General features: G+C 43.0%; 1 protein-coding gene across 6 annotated transcripts in view; it reads left to right on the top strand.

Annotated features, from left to right (window-relative positions):
- LAMA2 (laminin subunit alpha 2) overlaps positions 1–12,996 on the top strand; it is a 1,231,414-nt gene that overhangs the window by 733,899 nt on the left and 484,519 nt on the right. For all 6 annotated transcript variants that reach the window (XM_075339908.1, XM_075339907.1, XM_075339906.1 and 3 more), the window contains exon 19: positions 5,400–5,611. In XM_075339908.1, coding sequence (XP_075196023.1) covers positions 5,400–5,611 — 212 coding nt within the window. The remainder of the gene's footprint in view (positions 1–5,399; positions 5,612–12,996) is intronic.

Genomic DNA, 12,996 nt, shown 5'->3' with positions numbered 1-12,996 from the left:
GACATTCCCGTTGGAAGTGACCGGTCTGACCACAACGCCAGCAGATCAACTGTTAGTTGGCCTGTCGCTGCTGGCCTCTGTTCTGGCGTGGATTTGGTCTATGATTATACTGGGTCTGGCTGTTTTGAAGGTAGGGCTGTCGGTGTGGATACTGAGCTGGCGGACAATATTCGGGTTGCCACCCAAAATTTGGGTAGGGCTGATTAAGGTATTGAGATTGATGGGGTGGCATGGTCTGGGCCGGTGGTTTCGTGTACACTAAAACCGGGGCATTCCGTTTTGACTTTGGGGCAGGGGCCTGTTTGGCCAGACTTTTTTGGAAACTTTTTACCACCAATATAGCATCTTTTGCTGGAAGGTTCACTATCTCTGGTCTAGTGGTCATAACAGTGTCTCTGAGATCTAACTGGAGACCTTCTATAAATGCATTAGTGAGAAGGGACGCCTGGGACTTATTAGTGGCCGTGAATCCCAGGTCTTGAAAGACACGCTGTAGTCTAGCATAATATTTTTCTGCAGATTCACCTTTTTCTTGCACTACATCTTTCAAACTGGTGGCCTGATCTGCAAGTTGGTCCTGGGCCCACCTTTTAAGCACGGCGCAGTACTGCTGGCCGCTCTGGTATGTAGTATCATCAGTTCCCGTGGGCAACACTAGGTGGGGTTCCATCAATGGCCAGAAGCTGTCTCCCGCCTTAACTTTAGTAAGATTGACTAGATCTTTCTGGGCCGCAGAGTATAGTTGGAAGATTTGGAGCATTTCCCTATAGAAATGCATTGGATTAGTCTCTGGGTCGGGCAGACGATGGACCAATGCTGCTGACTGGGTGGGGTTGAAGGGAACATACTTAGGAGGTGGGGAGGGCTGCTCATCATCTGATTCATGATCGGAATCAAACTCAGAGTGAGCTTCTGATTCTGTTGTAACCGGGAGTTGTGGAGCAGCAGGCAAGAATACAGGGCCCTCACGCTGGGCAGCTGCCACTGCATGATGTGCCGCAAGTTCACCATCCAAAACCAACCTTATTTCTTCAAGGTGTACATTTGAGCTTTTGACCGTGAACATTATACTGTCAACAATAGTCCTCACAGCTCTTTCCACAGGAAACCCAAACAAACCATCAGATATCAAAGGGAAGGAGACACTTCGTCTGAACAAGATAGTCGGACTTAACTCAGAGGCATACACAATTGAACGGTATATACAATCCCTGAGAATATTGTCAGAATTCTGGGGGTGCAAAGGATCAAATCGGGAGCCTACAGCATGAATAATATAATCTGCCGGGAGGGCACCTCCTCGAGTTACCCCAATGTGACCAGGCTCAACACGACCATATTGTCCGACATAATCCTCTGATTCTTCCTGAATAGTCTGACCACCCTGTAAAACCATTTGCCGGGCCAGTCCCTCAACATGATGCAAATTTGAATTAGCTGGGTTAACATACACTCCTGTCTCCTGTGACAACAAATCTCCTGTGCCTATCCTGAACAAAACCTGAGCCCCCGAGGGCGTAGTGAGTATCTGGGCATATCGTGAATTGAAGACCTCTAGACGGGTCCGGGATCGCTCGGAGTAGTGTTCACTATGTGTCCCGGGGGAAGAAGGGGCACCTGGGGGAAGGTATATGGTGGCTGAGGAGGAAGGAGCCGGGGGCGGGGTGCGTGGCGTGAGACTGGCTGGTGGGGGGAGTGACGGCATTACAGGGACGGGAGGGGCCGAGGGCAGAGGTAGGGGCCGCAACTCCTGAGTCTGCTCGACCATCCTCTGTTGTGGGGGGGGCACATAATATCCGCCTTCTGCTGTTAAAACTGGGAATGTAGGAACCTGTTTGTGGCCAGGGTGTGGACGGTGTGCCCCACAACTATAACAAAGGTCTCTCCAACCTGGGTTCTGACAGCCACATTGAAAACATGTCCAACCAGCCGGGTCATATGGGGGCGGTTTTCCGACCGGGACTGACGGATATGTGGGGGCTGGTGTTGGGGTTATTATGGGAGGTAGAACAGGGGGAGGGTTTACCGGTGGGGAGGCATGGGGCAGTGACTCTAACTGGGAGGCATGGCCAGCTATGGAGGGCGCTACTGGAGATATAGGAGCTGGGATATGGGGTGTCGATGTGGCAGGTTTCATGGGGTCTTGACCTGCTTGGGGCACAGCCATGTCCAATAACAACCCTAAGGTTGACTGGCGTAGCGGGGCAGCAGTGGCAACAAAACACCCCACATGTTCATTTACCCTGCTCTCGGATTTAGGTAACATATAATAAAACACAGCTTCTCCTCCTTCACCTTCTTCTTCTATTTCAACATATCCTTCTGACTGCAACATCTGCGCTACTTTACCAAACACCTGTGCATCCTCCCATAATCCTTTATCTTTCAACTTTCCTTTCTTTCCCTTCAGCGCCGCATTCCATTGTGACGGCTGTAGCCGTCCGCTCCTAGGCAAACCTAACACCTTAAAAATCTCTAAGGCATGGCGCACAACTTTCTTTCCCTCTCTGTCTGTCACTAATTCTATAACATTCTGTGATCCTTCCGGCTTCTCAACTTTCTTCTTTCTCCACCTAAACATTGTTGCTGTCTTGGCGGCAGTTGGATTACACTAATTCAAGACTATATGGTGCACGCTACAGTCCGGCCGGCACTGGGCGTTCCACCCTTACTCTAGCTCCCTCAGCTAAGTAAAAACAAAGGTGTCCCGTGAAAGGAGGAGGACGTACAAAAATGTCACATACAAGAATGTCCCGCCCTCCGGACTTGGTCAGCTGTACCAATTTATTGTCCTAATCCCTATCTTCGATCACGGGTATCCCCCCCGTATCCTCAAACTACGGATCGGGTCAGTCTATCCAGCTATATCCAACTGCTGCCCTCTTACTCCCTACAATCCATCCTCCGGATCCCTTGTGACAATTGAAATCCACACCACAGGGTAGGATTCGAGCTACTGGGCCCCCAGCGGGCACCACCGCCGAGTCACTATCGGGTACCTTTAACTCCGATGGGGACACAAGGCCTGTCACCCCCTCCTCTCCAAGAACAACCGTATCGGCAGTGAATACACAATATACAAACACTCACCGGGGTTGTAGGTTGATCAGGCCTGTTGGAGCGGAGGGAGGTCCTGGTCCGTGACGTCCAAGGTATCGGGGTGTCCAGGTATCGGGGTGTCCTTATGGGGGCCCCACGTTGGGCGCCAAACTGTTGGGGGAGACCTCCGGGTCTCTCAGGGTCACGGATTTGGATTTCAAATCAGAACTGCGCAGATGTATATGAATCAGGAAAATGACCACACAGAGAAACGTGTCTCTATTTGGGAGAAGTGAGGGTCTTCTGCCCGTGTATTCAAAAGCATAACATTTTATACAGCTTTTTGGACAGTCCTGTAAAACAACATTCCTTTAAGGCATTCAGGTGTGTCTGGGAAGAGAGGAAAGTCTATTCAAGAATATTGCTTAATCATGAGTCTAACCGGTTTTCCAAGACTGGAAGAAGACATTGAAGAATGTCACTTTACTTATTTATGAGACTGCAAACTCATTACTTAGCCCTAAGCATAGTTGGTTTACGTTTACAATCCTTGCAACATTTCATTCAGGTATATGTAAAAAGCAATACATAAAACATAGAAAATACAGATTAATCTTATTATAATATAATATCATACTGGACAAACGATTCATAGCCTAGGCCTTCACAGTATGTATGGTTATCTTTATATATTCTGTCCATGGACCCTAAAACATTTAAATAAATCCAGACATAGGGAATTTCTGAATCTACGTAGACTTATTTTTGTTACTATTCCACTGATACACTATTTGTTTTATTTAAAGCACCACTCCAGCATATTTCTTTTTACCTCTAGAGTGGAGTTTTAAACTTTAGTTACTTGACTCTACTCTTTTTTTACTACCTACTGCCATCTTCACCTTCTATCTTTGATGTTTCTATTGGTCTCCTGCAGTTTGTGATCTGCTAATTGCTCCAGTGTTTCATGGGACGAGCCGGAGATCACTCATCGTTGCAAGTCTATGAGAGCCTCGTTCTGGCTCTCAAAAACTTGCACAGATAGCTGTAATGTAATTTCTGATTCCTGATCCCAATATGGCTCTGCAAGACTGGAGCAGCATCGGAAAAAGGTGATGACGTCTGAGGGTGAGTATAAGACTTGAGGCAGGGACTTAGGTTAAAAGCAGCACTCCAGCTCTGAAAAAAACCACTGTAGTCGTGCTTTAATACCATCTATGGTGGGCAGTTGCACAAAGAAAAAAAGGACTGTTTAAGAACTACTCAGAGACTTCACTTGCATTGTGCTATACTAAATCTGTAAATTACCATACCAACAGAAGTTAGAGATCAAAATAATCAATTGTCCCTCTCAACCATATATTAGAAAATAATTCTATATTAAGTTATTTGGAAGTGACTATAAATATCTTAGTAGAGCACAATTTACTACACTGTACTCTTAAGGTGAACTCTTAACAAGGGTTCACGAGTTGCCTGCTGCCTGACCTAATTGATGTGGATCAAGTGCATGCTTAAAAGAATTTACACCGGACAAATGGCACCGAAAGAGAGCTTTTATTTGCTATACTTAATCTTATATAGGCTAGGGGCGGGGGTATGTTGTTATATGCCCATTGGTCAGTGGGACAGTCCATGGGTTAACCAATGGGGGGATCTGCGGTGACATTGATGGGCAGGTCTATGATGTCATTAGGGTGGATCCATGGTGATGCTGATGGGCGGGTCTATTACATCATCGGGGCGGATCCATGGTGATGTTGATGAGAATGTCTATGAGGTCATCGGGGCGGATCCATGGTGATGCTGATGGGTGGGTCTATAACGTCATAGGGGTGGATCCATGAATATATCCGAACACAGGTTTATGTAAGGCAAATCTATTTCATTAAACATACTTCCCACAACCCCCTATATCAAGAGATTAATTAAATATTTGATGAAAAGGCCCTACTCAACAGTACCATAGATATAGTTTGCCACTTCTTTTTTGAAAGCTCTTGTAAATTCACAATCAAAAAGTGCAAGATACATATGACAGTAATGTGTTCTATAATACTACTGACCTTTTTTAGATTGAATCATCTTGTGTCACAAGTTAATAGCCGGTAGAGGTATCTAAGGTGGCATCAAAGCAAGCATAAAGCATGCCGTATAAACTAAGATCCACATGTAGTTGCTTGCATTCCTTCCTGACCTCTAGTAATTTTCCTGAGGAACTACATATATTTTTACTACAAAGTCACATATTATTGTCGTACTTTTGCCACGAGCTGGTAGTAGAATTTGCACTACAATATAATATTATCATGCTTTCTGATATATAACGTATTTTGTTGTTTGAATTTTTCTGTCCTTAGGTGTGATAATGGATATTTTGGCCAACCATTGCTACCAGGAGGATCATGCAAACCATGCCAGTGCAATGACAACCTTGACCTTTCAGCCCCAGGTTGTTGCGACAGGGAAACAGGTGTATGCCTTATATGTAAAGCAGGACTGACTGGAGAATATTGCAATAAATGTGCAGAAGGGTATTTTGGAGATGCCCTTGGACCAAGGAGTTGTTTGCGTGAGTATCTTCTCTCTGCTTTACATTTTTAACAAAATATTGATAAAAAGACATAAAAAAGTGGTCATAATTAGAAATGGGTTTGTTGTCTAGTGAAAATGTGTGACATGTCTGACATTGCAGTTCAGCTTCTTTTACTTGAATATGAAAAGTCTGCAATATTAGACAGTCAATGGGAACAGTAGCGCTATTTCTGAAAACAAAAGTGCAGTTTGTAAATAATACTGACTTCAAATTACCAAATTTTTATGTGATTTTGGGGGGCACAATTTATCTAAACTTTTTTACGCCAGAAAATCAGGATAAAAAGCATCAAGAAGTTTATTTCTTTCTTGTTATCTCTGCCCAGCTCCAATAAGTGGAAGGAACTGGAGCATTTATGTATGTCAAACCCCGCCTGTCAAATACTTGAGCGGTTTTGTTCCTTAGATCCCAAATATTACTCCAGTCTCTGACTTTGTCTTTGACCGGAATAAGATTTTTTGCAAGGAGCACGGAAGAGCACACCACTTTCCATCCATTTGCCTCTTAATAAAACAGGCATCACGTACTTCACCCCCAAACCTGCCAAAAACTCCGGGAAAAACTCCCGTCTTGATTAATCAGGGCCATGATTTTAATTGTTGTTTAATTGATGTTTTACTTCATTGCATAATATTCTAAGTTAGATAACCGCATTAATTAATCCAATGTTCCATAACTTATGTTAATGATAGAAATGTTAACGCTAATGTTCTTTTACAATGGTATTTGAGATTGCTACACATTCAGTTTACAGTGTGGGCACATTACGATTTTCCAAACTTTATTTTAAGAAGCTTTCTTGTTTATTGTTTTCCTTTCATTTATTCCTTCTTTCTGAAATTCCTACAGACAAATGCAAGAAAAATGTTAGAAGCCAGAAACCAAGGGTATACAGTAAAGATAACAGCTATTAGATTAGTTTGCAAAGATGGAAATTACAAAGCATTAATTGGGCCTTCAGAAGGGCCAATGTTCATAAGAAGACTCGTTCCAGACTATCGTCTTATAAAACCATGTCAGTGATCACCTGACAAACTAGCAACATACTGGTTCATTGGTAATCAAATCTTTTATATTGCATATAATTATCATAAAAATGTTTTAATTGAGGACCAACATATTCTGTAGCATTTTAGAGAATACATGTACAAATGATATTCATATCAGAGTAACACATAATTGAAATAAAGGGAGTGAGGGCCCAGCTGAAAAGTTTATAATCTATAAGGAAGTAGGAAAGACACAAAAGATAAAAAGTGCTTGAATCACATAAACTAGCCACCCTTATAATAAATAAAAGTGCAGGAACTGGTCATAAGCCAGTATCTATATATGTCCAGATACAAAATGCTGTTGGGAGCATAGAGTGTGTAAGAACAAATGATAGAAAAGACCAGATTCTTAAGAAAACGTAGAAAAGTACTATTGAGAAGAGTTAGATTAATGAGTTGTTGTGATAGCCCCGCCTAAAATGATTTGCTTTTAGGGCACATTTAAAACTATCAACACTAGGAATGAACTGAATTGTCCAAGATAGTGCATTCCGGAGAACTGGTGCAGCACAGGAGAAGTCTTTGAGACAGGAGAATGAAGTTTGGATTTTGAAAGATATTGTTCTTAGATGTTTAGCATGAGTAGAGTGAAGAACTTTGTGAGTGCATGTAATAAGTTTATATTGTACGCTTTTATGGAAGAGCAACCATTTCAATTGGCACAGAATGTAGGAATCGGTGTAGTGTCTGGACAGAAATGGGACTCTTGCTGCTGCTTTAGGGATAGAATGGAGAAGTCAGAGGAAGATTGATTAGTAGGATGATGCAGCAGACAAATATGAATGAATAATAATGACAGCAGCAGATTTTGCAATTTACAAATTTGAAAATGTAAGACTTAAGATGTTTTTAGGTGCTGATGAAATGAATGAGCAAGTGATTGCATATAGGGAGTGAAGAGAGGACAAGAGGCAAATGTAATCACAAGACACTAGGCATGCAGCTTTAGGGGTATGATAGTATCACTTCAACAGAAATCAAAATCTCAGGATAAGGTAGGTTAAAGGAGTGTTCAAATATAAGAAGTTCAGTTTTAGATGTTTTAGATTGATTCAGGTAAAAGAAAAAGAAAAGACATCATGTTAAGGACAGCAGACAGACACTGGTACATATTTGAAATGCAGTGGTGATGTCAGGAGATGTGTAAGTAATTTAAAATTACAAGAGATAAATAAACACTGAGAATTTTGGCAATATTACAAATTTCCAATTGTATGAAAATATTTGAACATTTTTAACTCTTTACCGACATATGATGTAATGAGTATGTCACGATTGTAAGTGCCTTAGCGACACATAATGTACCCAGTATGTCATGGCGATCACAGGGGTTCAGCTGCTGTATACCCACAATCAATGCCGGGTCTGCAGCTTATTTTGCAGCCGAGAGCCGGTTCTCACTGCCCCCTGAATGCTGCCATCAATCGTGATTGCAGCATTCAGATGGAAGGGAGTGGATCGCACTCCTCTCCTGAGCGATCAGGTGCCTGTAATACAATCACAGGGTCCTGATCGCTGCCATGGCAACCCTGGGTTGTCATCATGATGAGCCCAGGTCACCCTGCTATGGAGAGCCTCACACACCATGCCAGATGCATAGTGTATGAGGCAAATTGTCAGTTCTGCGAGTGCAGCACTGACAGAGATTATCCACTGTAGTGATAAAGTATTGCAGTGGATTATATCAGTTATCAGACTGATGAAAAGTAATGTCCCATAAAGAGATTAGGTAAAATAGTTTAAAAAAAAGTAAGAAAACTTAGTAAAAATATAAAAAGAATATGAAAATTAAGAACAAAAATTATTCCAATAAAGGGTACATTAATGTAGAAAAAAAAAACTACGCATATTTGGTATTGCTGCGTCGGTAACAACCCCATCTATAAAACTGTCACAAACTGTAACCCCTTCAAAGAATAAAATAAAAAATAAAAATTAAAAACTATTTTCATCATTCAGCTCACAAAAAATCAGAATAAAATGGCATCAAAAAGTCATATGTAGATAAAAATGGTACCACTGAAAACATCATCTTGTCCCGCAAAACACAAGCTGCCATAGTGCTCCGTGAGCTAACAAATAAAAAAAAACTATAGTTCTCATAATACAGAAATGCCAAAACTATTTTTTTTTTTACAAATTTTTTTTATGATGTAAAAGCTGCAAAACATAAAAAAAAACTATATAAGGGTCTGTGCGCACTGAGAAATTTTCTTTTCTTAAGAAAAATCCGCACCCTTTGGCAGAATTCCGCACCCGCAGCAAAAACCGTTGTAAAAGCACACTGGCAATTTTACAGCGATTTGCCGCGGTTTTGCAGCGGTTTTCCTGCAGGTTGTTCTCTGTTGTTTCTTACCATTATCTATGGCAAAAACGCAGGTACCTGCGGAAGAGAAGTGACATGCTCATCCCTTTTTGCTGCAGAAAAGCTGCAGAAATTCTGCAGCAAAACCTATAGGAAAAAACGCAGTGTGGGCACAGCATTTTGGTTTTTACATAGATTTTGCTGGGGAAGGACTGCAGAAAGGTTATGAACAAAAACCGCACATTTTCTGCAGCAAAAACCGAGGCAAATCCATGGCAAAAAACGCAGTGTGCGCATAGGTCCTAAATGTGTAATTGCTGTAATCGCACTGACCAGAAGAATAAACCTGTTTTGTTTTTATTACTGTATGGTGAGCGGCGTAAAAAAAAAAAAGAAACTAATCCTGAATTGATGTTTCTTCATGCTTCTGCCTAACAAAAAGGGGAATAAAAACGATAGAAAAAATTGTGGCCCAAAATAGTACAACTAAAGAGTCATCCCTCAAAAAAATAAAAAGCTATAGCTTTATTAATTTAGTGGTGCAAAAAACCTTTATTTTGTCAAAAAGCGTTTTTAAGCATGATAGCAGCCACCTAAAAACATGATATAATCCTGGAACCACTGCAATCGTACTGACCGGAGAAAAAATGCCACCTAATCACTTACACCACATTGTGAATGGTGTAAAAACTAAATAATTAAAACCAATTTATCAACTGCTGTTGCTTTGTTTATTCTCTCTCACAAAGATTTCAGTATGGTGCGGCTCATATTTATTCAACACTGAGCACTTACACCAGGGATTATATGTATTTTTCTGAAAAATGTTATTCAGACATAATTCCCAACAGAATATTTACTGTAATTAAGCAGAGGGAGTCACTTTGACCTCATGTCTGGCCTGTGGTGCGGTAGTGTTCATCTTTTTATGCGTCTTTTTATGCATGCAAAAAAGTGCGGTTATCAAACAATTTTTGTTTACCTTTGAAAAGACGGGCGCCGGTGAAAAGAGGCCAAACGGAGATTGGCGTAATTCTGCTGCCTCAATAGTGAATGGAGCCATCAAGAGTTTACCCTGAATCACATATTTCGGAGAGGTAGATGGAAACCCCGATGAAAGCGCTCAGCATGGAGCACAGGCTAAATGGTAACTGATCCAAAATGTTCTGTACCAAAATCGCCACCAAATAGCATTCAATTCAAACCACAAAAAGACAATGCCCCACTCAGGTCTGTCATCTGTCACGGAAATATAGGGGGGTTCCACATGATTTGTAACACAAAGGCTCTGGAAAAACGCTATGGCTTCCCCCTCAAAAATAAACGCACCAAATCTGCACTCCCAAATCCACATGCGCCCCTTCCATCTGAAACCCATGATGTGCCTAAATCACAGCTAGCATCCACATGTTTGACATTGTTGTAGTGAGGAAAGCTGGTTTAATTTAGAGGTTGCAGGTTTCCATAAACACAAGCTGGACAGAATATACAGGCATTACAATTTATTGGGCTCGACAAGGGCTTATTTACAATTTTTAATTCAGCAATATTCACTGTGTTTGACTCCATGGATGTTTTCCATGGACTAAATCATTACTGCACCAATAGATGAATTCTGAGAGGGGCGTAATTTCCAAAATTTGGTCACTTGAGGGGGTCTTTGTTTTTGTGGCACTTTGGGGCTCTGCAAATGGAGTCCATAAACTATTCTAGGAAAATCTGTGCTACAAAAATCAAAATGTACTCTTTTCCATTAGAGCCCTGTGGTTCTGCCAAACAGTACTGTACAGTCACATCTATGTTATTGCCATGTTCAGGAGAAATTGTGTAACACATTATGGGGTCTGTTTTACCTATCACCCTTGTGAAAATTAGAATTCTGGGGTTAATACAATATTGTATTATTGTGAACATCACTATTAATTGCAGCATTCAGGATTTTAAACTGGCCGGAACGATGCCGACACTGCTACTGGCAGTGAGAGCTGGATCTCAACTACAAGATAAGTTGGAGGCCCAGCGGTGATCGCGGGAGTACAGCGGCTGAACCCCAGTCACCATGACATACTGAGTACGTCATTGGTCAGAATGGCCCCAACTTTCATTATGTACTCAGCACATCCAATGTCGTAAAGATGTTAAAGTGGTTGTCCACTACTTTAACATTGAAGGCTTATCTTTCTATTGTTTGAATGTGAGGTGGATGTGCAGTACACAGCTTTGTCCACTAACAGAAGATGGGGCAGCTCAAGAACTGAGCATTTCCGGTTACCTGCTGCTGTCACCGGCACAATGAACAGCTGATGGGCTGGAGAGCGAGGTATCGTACTCTGACTGATCAGCTGCTGGTCCGGATCCGCAGTGGCTTGAGGGGTCTCCGGACCCGGGGATCGTGCGGACACTCAAATAAAAAAGGGCGTAATATGTGCAGGAGATTTGTTGTAGATTCTTCGTGACGCCACCAACGGTGTGTGGTAAGGTTGAGTACCACCGCTGCTGTTGGGGAGTACCCGGGTTCGATGGAATGGCAGCTGAATGTTGACCCCTTCGTGGGTAGGGGTGGATGACCGGGGCTCAGTGTACTGGATTGGGAGTGACGGGTGCAGTCCACGGCTTGGACCAGGTGGTGCAGGAGTACTCACGATATAAGACAATAACTGACACGAGTCCAGGAATTAACCAAATTGCTGGTAACTGGTGCCCTCGGATGCTGTGAGGACGGGCCCCTCACCCAGGGGTGTAATACAGGTGGTTTTCACCTGCCTGATGTCTGTGTCTGTGTCTGCTCCCTTCACGAGTTCGGACCAGGTCCTGACAGTTGACACCGGCGGGCCACTACCCTGTCCCGGTCCACTTCGGGTTCCCCGCAAGCGACTGGCCTATTCCTGAGGCCCTTACTGCCCCTCTTCCCAAGCTCCATACCGGAGCTCCTTCCAGACTCCACACCTCCTGCAGACTGCTCACTGCAAACTGGAAACTCCCTATATAGTTCCCTCCCAGACACTTCAGACCTCTCAGCTCCGCCCACTGGTGCTGTGTGTAACTGTGTTGGAAATTCCCTAAGGGAGAGTGAGATCTGCACCAAAAATATGGATGAAGACCTCTGTGACACTCTGGTTTTGCCAGGGCGTCACATAACTATCCTAAGGATAAACCATCAATGTTAAAGCAGTGGACAACCCTTTTAAATATTATATTTTCTTTTTTATATAACTTTTTCATTTTAGAAAATCAATAAAAATTATTGGGTTATAAGTAGGGATGATTGAATACCCTATTATTCGCTCTGCCGAATATCCAGTGAACACCTTGCAGCTATTCGAGTATTCGCAAATATTCGGCCCCCAATGCAAGTCTAAGGGAAACCAGAATAATTTCATGTTGGACCCGTCGGTGACCTGTGGTGACTGAGGAAGAGGCTGAAATGGATGGGAAAAGGCAGAAACATTATGGGCACAGCCTATAGAAGGTGCCTCACTACATTTCTGTCCCCTCCCGATTCATCCAAGATGACAGGACGCACACTAATGCGCCACCCGCATTCACCCTCTTCCTTTGATTTCTGTCATATGTGCCATGACACATGCGATAGAAAACTACTCCCCGGGTCCAGCTAAGTCACCCCCCATACACCCCCGGTGTCTCCCGGTGTTCTCCCGCTGTTTTTACCTTTTTTGAAATGCTAATCCCCCGCATCCCTCCTCCTTCACAATGAACGCTATGCGCATGCGCATAGCGCGGCTGTCAGACTCAGCTCAGCTTCCTGTGTTCTGTGAGAATGGCTGTGGAGCTGTGCTGAATGCTCACACTCTGCTGCTGTGACCCGGGGAGGGTAGGTGCAGATTCTTTGCACCCACACTCCTCACATGGAGGGTCTGCACTCCTAGAAAAAGGGGGACACATTTCCTGAGCGTGCCCCCCATATTCTAGAAGGTCCAGAGTCGTCGAGGGACTTCCAAAATGGATTACAGGAGATTTTTTTTTTCTTTACAATAAATTGGTGA

This window comes from Anomaloglossus baeobatrachus, chromosome 3, assembly GCF_048569485.1.
Source record: "Anomaloglossus baeobatrachus isolate aAnoBae1 chromosome 3, aAnoBae1.hap1, whole genome shotgun sequence".
Lineage (NCBI taxonomy): Eukaryota > Metazoa > Chordata > Amphibia > Anura > Aromobatidae > Anomaloglossus > Anomaloglossus baeobatrachus.
Note: the sequence above shows the minus strand (reverse complement) of the source record. Positions and strands in the feature narration are given on the sequence as shown.